Source organism: Myotis brandtii, unplaced genomic scaffold (assembly GCF_000412655.1).
Source record: "Myotis brandtii unplaced genomic scaffold, ASM41265v1 scaffold112, whole genome shotgun sequence".
Classification (NCBI taxonomy): domain Eukaryota; kingdom Metazoa; phylum Chordata; class Mammalia; order Chiroptera; family Vespertilionidae; genus Myotis; species Myotis brandtii.
Window position 1 is genome coordinate 15,734,648 of NW_005353838.1, and position 6,480 is coordinate 15,741,127.

The 6,480-nt window shown below is 54.0% G+C and overlaps 1 protein-coding gene across 1 annotated transcript in view; it reads right to left on the minus strand.

Annotated features, from left to right (window-relative positions):
- TWIST2 (twist family bHLH transcription factor 2) overlaps positions 1-3,506 on the minus strand; it is a 4,872-nt gene extending 1,366 nt beyond the window's left edge. Inside the window, exon 1 of the mRNA XM_005857755.1 lies at positions 3,360-3,506. Coding sequence (XP_005857817.1) covers positions 3,360-3,506 — 147 coding nt within the window. The remainder of the gene's footprint in view (positions 1-3,359) is intronic.
- Positions 3,507-6,480: the final 2,974 nt, after the last annotated feature.

The following is a 6,480-nucleotide window of genomic DNA, read 5'->3' on the forward strand; positions in this document are numbered from 1 at the left end:
GGCCCCGGGGACCCCGGCCCTGCGCCATCTGGACGCTGAGCGCGGGCCCGTTTGAAGTGGTTGGAGGAGGGGGGGGTCTCTTTGTTCCCCAGGCCGCTCTGGCTCGAGGCCTGGAGGTGGTTTACTGGCTTCGATGCCTTTGAACCTATTCCCAGGTGACCCGGGCTCAATTAGGCCCGGGCCTGAGCGGGGCTGTCAGGCAAGCCGCGAGATCAAGGGCGGGCCGGGCCCTTTTATTGAAGTTGAACTCGGGGCGGCAGAGCACTCGCCTCGGCCAAACTAGAGGAGGGCGGTCTGTGCTGGCCGGCTGTTCAAGGGGACGTTTCCCCAGCAGCCGCGGAGCGAAGAGCAGGCCCTCACACAGACCTGGCTACCTAGCCGGGCTAATTGCTTCTAGTTTCTTCCTGACCCGCGGGCTTCGCAATCCTGTGACTAAAGGGTCCTCTGGAGCCGCCCTGCCCAGCGCCACAGCCACCGGCCTGATTACCCGGTCCCCGGTTTATCCAGCGCAGCAAAATAGCTCTCTGACATCCCCTTTCTTTAAAATTCTAAAATAAAAATGTCAGGAACAAAAAGCGAGAGGAGCCTTTCCCCTGCGGTCCCTTCGGCGCTGGGACACAGCCGTCCTGGGCGTTGGGCCTCTACGTGGGCCTGCGTGAAGGGATTGCCTTTCAGGGTGTGCTCTGCTCCGCTCAGAGCCAACAGCAGCGCTTTGCTGCTCTTTCACTAACTCCATGTGTCACTGGGTTGGGGGTCCTAGGACCCAGTCCCCTCGTTGCCCGTCCAGCTTAAATGAGCCCAGGGACACCCCTCCCCTGCAAACCAGGAGCTTTTAGGGAGGAGAGGAGCCTGCCGGCATGCAGCCTGCTCCAGTCCCCTGTGTCTGTCTCTCCTACTGGTGATGAGCATCAGAGCACTTCCTGGAAGTCAGGTCTACAAGCCTAAATTACGGCAATATGGTGCAGGTGTCCCTAGAAAGGGCTGACATCACAGGTAGGCAAGATTCTCTTTTAAACGCCCCTTGAAACATTTCTCCTAGGGTGATGGCTCAGGAAGGCATATGACAGGCCTTCGCTACATTGGCTCTGCCATTGCACACAGGACAATGGCACCGCGACATCTCTCTCCGTATGTCCAGTGGGTGGGTGCCCACTCTCCTTTTCATCCTCCCTCTACTCTTTCTCTCTGAATTGCAGGGGATGGGAAGCTCAAAATGACCTTTCTCAGACCCTGGCAACCCTGGTCTGTAGGATGCACTCTTATGGGCGCGGAAGGGAGAAGGGGCCACCCACTCTGCGGGTCCTGGTGAAGTCCAGTGGGCAGCACGGTGTCTGGTCGCTGATCGGGAGGTCGGGTCTGAACATGCATCTTCTGAGCGGAGCACAGCAGCAGTGGCACAGCTGGGAGCTGGGAGCGTAGCTGCTCTATTCGGGGCACTTCTGGAACCCTCGTCCTCCTGAGCTCCAGTCTGCAGTGCAGCTCGGGGAAGTCAATCCCCAAAGCTCTGCCCGGAGCCTGTTCATTCAGATTCTACCAGGGCCTCTAATAAGTGGTTTCCTGCTTGAACCGGCCAGTGTGGGTCCTGTTCTCTGCAGCAGACCCCGACTGAGACACCCTCACTCTGACTGTGACCTGGAGGGTGTGTTGTCTGCTTGACATCACTCTCGTTTGTCATGTGTAGCTCACGCTGGCCTTTCACACACATATAAATGCCTTTAGACTTAATCAAAGTGGTTCTTGCAATAAACTCATATTATGATATTTTTTGGCTTGGAATTTATACCAAATCTCAATTAAAACACAACAATGGAAAAAAAAGAATGGAAAGCTCAACCATGACGTAAGGAGAATGGGAGAGAGCAGGGTGTAGGAGCTGTGACAGAAGCCAGGTTTCTCTGCAGAAAACGTACAGATTTGATTTGGGAATCAATATAAATGCATAATTATGAAAATTAAGTCAAAATGAACAAAATAGAAATCCCTAAAAAATCAAAAACAAAGTCAAACAAATGCATCTAATTTTGTATCAGTTTGGTGGCTTAACCTTGCAGACAGAAATAATTTAAGAAAGCTTTAAAACACTATAATTTGACTATACACCTCTACTGGGGCATACTCTAAAGGGGAAAAAATTTTTTAAAAGGCATAAACTGTATTAACTGTATTCACATTTTTGTAACAATATTGCTGTTGTTATCCTGAAACTGTAAGCTAAAGCAAATAAGTCATTATGTTTCTGTCTTTGGGAATCAAGATTTCCAGCCTGAAAGAAAAGAGATGCATGGATGAAGTGAAGAAAGTTAAGACCATGGGGTTCTGAATTTGTTAAAAGATCAATATGAACTCATGGTATGTTCTCTCTTAAACAATGTATTTCCTGGCCCCGACCACCGAAAAGACCAGAAACGTTGAGCCACCCAGTGACAGTCAGCTGACGTTGAGCCATCACAGTGTCCAGACTGACAGTAGCCCCTCCTTGAAGAAATGGCTGGCTTACAGTCTGGGACAAACATGCACAAGATAAGCCCGGAGCACCTTACTATGCAGAAAGCCAGGAAGCTCTCCGTGACTCCTGGCATCATGTCGGAGAGACTCAAGAACGAACCTAAAGATGCCTCCACAGACCAAAGAAGGGAGGGATGAGTATCTGTACAAGAACAATGGCTGCAAAGGATGGACCCATTGGCTATGGTAACAACCACCAGTTTATAACATCCACCAAGTAAAACACTTATTGGTCACCTTGGGCTGATCATTGGAAACTGACTCAGGATTCCAAAACTTGGTAAATAAAAGAAATGCTCAAGCACATGACCAGCCTTCCTTACCAAGTTATACCCCAGAGGGACATGAGTTGCTGGAAAGCGTTTGCTCCCAGATGTGCTCCAGGTAACACATAGAGGCTGAAGGGTAGCATGGCTGCATCACCGGTTTGCAACCTCATCCTGGTAACTCACATCACCAAGCCAGAGGCACGGCCCTGGTGGTGAGGCCCTGAGGCACCTGGGAAGGATTCCTGCCCAGTCACCCCACCTACGGCCCAGGCAGATGTTTCCAGGAAACCCAGGGCACATCCTGGGACAGGCTGAATGGCATCATAGGGATGTGGTCACACCAGGCCCCTCCCCTGCTCAGGACCTGGAAAGGGCTCATCTCTCTTAGTGTAAAAACCTATCGTGACCAGGACCTGGAAGGCCTGCCCATCTGGTGATGATACTGACCCCTTCTGGGTCTGCCCTCCTGTCCCAGGCTCTGTCCCACTGGCCTCCGGGCAGCTCCTCTCCACCCAGTGTGTGCCCCTTGGAGGGCCCCCCTGGAACTCTCTGCCACCCAGAGGACCATGTGGCTGACTTCCTCACATCCTTCAAGTCTGTCTCAGATTCCACCATCACATCACAAACCACCCACTCCATCTGCTCGCCGCTTCGTAGGCTGGCAGGTTGTACTGTGTCCAGCAGGGTGGGTTTCCTGGCTTCCTGCCTGGTGGCACCTTGGCCTGTGGTCATCTCATGGCTCCAACCTGAGATGGACTCAGTCACAGGTCGGGTGGTCGGAAGGCTGTCAGCCGGGCCCTGTGGCTTCTCCAGCAGGATAGCTTACACTCTGTCTGTGGTTTCCAGACTCCAACCACAGGACAAAGAGCAAGGGGTAATGCACAGCTGTCAAGCCTTCTTTCGTGTCATATTTGCTAATGTCCCAAAGGCTAACGTAAGTCACATGGCCAAGAGTGTAATGCCAAGAGCTTGGCATTAAAAAATTGATTGGCAGCTCTGAGAGAGAGAGAGAGAGAGAGAGAGAGAGAGAGAGAGAGGGTGTGGGTGTGTGTGTGTGTGTGTGTGTGTGATAGAGACAGCACCTTTAAAATGGTTGTCATCCATAGACTTACTTTAAGATGATTAGCTGGGGGCCCGTCACATCTGGGGGCAACCACAGTCATTAGTGTTTGTCCTCTTTTCTCTGTGGCTGGCCACTCTCTCCAGAGGGGATTCTCCCACGTCCCGTTCTGGGACATCAGCTTGGGTCCCAGGGTTCTGGGCGCCAAGGGAGGGGAGAGGCCTGGGCAGAGCTCTCGTCATTCAGAGCGTGGATTCCCACAGGCTCACCCTGTGCTCGCACGGTCCCCCAAATGTCCTCTCTGTGCTGCTGGTGCCCGCAGTCTGAGCTCGCTCTGGCTCAAGTTCTCCAGAGTAGCTTCACTCCTTCCACCACGGAGGGAGGGCTAGCCCTGTGGGATGGGACAGGAGAATCCAGGAGAAGCGACTGCTCCTGACATTGACTGAGGGTGAGGACGCTCCTGCAGGGGGCCTGGGCCAGCCCGCTTCTCTATGGCATCCCCAGCCTGCACTCTGGCTGCTGTGTCCCTGAGTTGCTCACCCTCCTCAGCCTCCTTCCACTTCCCCACGTATGTCCTTCCCTGTTCTCTCTGAGCTCTGGGCTTTTGCTTTTTCGTAGTACAATTTTAGGTGGATTTAAGGGAGAGAGCAGACGTAAACAAGTATGTGGAAGCCATTTTCCATTGAAATTGCCATTAAAAAGCTAAAACACAAGTGCAGAAACAGCAGGCCCTGAGGTGGCTTGGCGTTCTCCCTGCTGACCCTGGCGGGCTCCAGGTGGCCGGGGATCCGGGCTGCCCTGTGACCTCCTCCGTGGGCATGGTCCTGGTGGGCAGTGGCTCGTTACTGGCCCCTCAGGGTGGGAGAGCTCAGTGCCCAGCAGTGAGCTGGGGCCAGAAGTGAAACACCATGAAAGACTTGCAAAACCCAGGCTGTGGGAGCGCTTGCTCCCTCTCTCCTTTTCTAATCCGTTGGCAGCCGCCCACATGCCGGATGGGGAAGTCACTGGGCTCCCCGCAAGCCCCGGTCCTGCTGGGAAGGCCTCGCCAGGTCCCATCCGAGGTTTTCCTAGGAGTGGCTGGGTTCAGCTTCACTTTAATGCATGAATCAGGAGGACTTGTTTTCTCCCCCCACCACCTCTTTGCAAGAATGAGGCACAGAAATGCGAGTCCTGGTTACCCAAGTGGAAACCTCATTTCCATTGTTTAATATAATTCAAACAGACGTTTGCTTAAATAGTTCTTACTGTCCTGCCCGGTTTATGTTTAATCTTCAATTTTGTAATTCACATCTCGTGCCTTCTCTCCCCCCCTCCGCCCCCCTCTCTTCAAACAGAGATTAACAGATGCTGTGGAGTCAATGGCTGCAAAGATAACAGGACACGTGGCTGACATCTCCTCGCCGAGGACTGCAGTTCTATCCTGAGGAGAATGTGCACTTTGTTGTACCCGGTGGGAAGAAGTGATTGAAGGGAGAAGACTGTTAACACGGGGCCTCTTTATTAACCGTCGCTAGCTGTGTGTTAACATGTGCTAAGAAGCGCAGTGGGAGCCACAGACAGATACTTCACATCCAGCGGTCGAGGGTTCAGGCGGCGTAGGAAGCAAGGCCAAGGGGCAGACTGAGATGGCGAGAGCAGCAGGGTCTGGGCGCTGGGAAAGCCCTCCAGGCCGAGGAGGGAGGAAGAGCATTCAGAGAAGACAAGAGAAGGTGTCAAGACCCACAGGGTGAAGAGGGCGCTGGTGTCCCCTCGACGGGTCACTCATGGCTGGAGCTCAGGGCTCAGTGCCAGCACCCCGGGCTTGCAGGTGATGTGAATGCGACCGGAATCTGCCTGACAAAGCAGAAACGGTTGGCTCAGTACTTGGGATGCTCGGGCTCAGGCTGGCTTCGGGTTCAGCTGGATTCAGGGGCGTCGGTGATGTTGTGTCCTTCTTCTCCCTCCCCATCCTTCAGCTCTGCTTCTCTCTACGTGTGAGCCTCACTCTCTCTTGCTGCAAATGGCCCTCCTGTCCCCCTGGAACAGCAGAGAAGTTGGGCATGGACCCTGACAGGCTGCACTTCTGCATGTGGGGCTGGGGCCCTGATCCACCAGGGTGGGCGGGACCAGAAGGGCAGGCGGGGCCCTGCGTGTGGGGAGGTCCCTGCTGGGAGAGATGTGGCTGATGAACAAGGCACATCCCCTGCAGCGTGCACAGCAGCATGGAGGAAGGTTGCCACCAGGCTCTCAGGGGTCTCCCAGGTCCAGCGGCCGAGTCTGGGTTTTCTGGAGGCAATGGAAGCTACAGGAGGGTTCCGAGGGAGGACATGATGACTGGCTTTTTATTGAGAGAAGTTGGAAAGATGATAGTCAGATAGGGGGCAGTCTCAAAAGCTGAGCCAGCTGACCAAGGAGACGGAACCAAAGATCAGGGAGCCAGAGAACCAGGGAACGAGGAACCAGGGAACCAGGAACCAGGGAACCAGAGCTCAGGAGATGCAGTGCTGGTTAGAGCTACAGGGACTGCGTGGAGGGAGTGAAAGGCCATCGAAGGTGGGGAAGCCGCAGGATTTGACTCTCAGAGTGACTGTGAAGCCAGGGAGTGGGCTTGGGACTCACTAGGGAGGCTGCACTCACCCGCCCCTCCTCTCGCCTGTAGTTATGTTT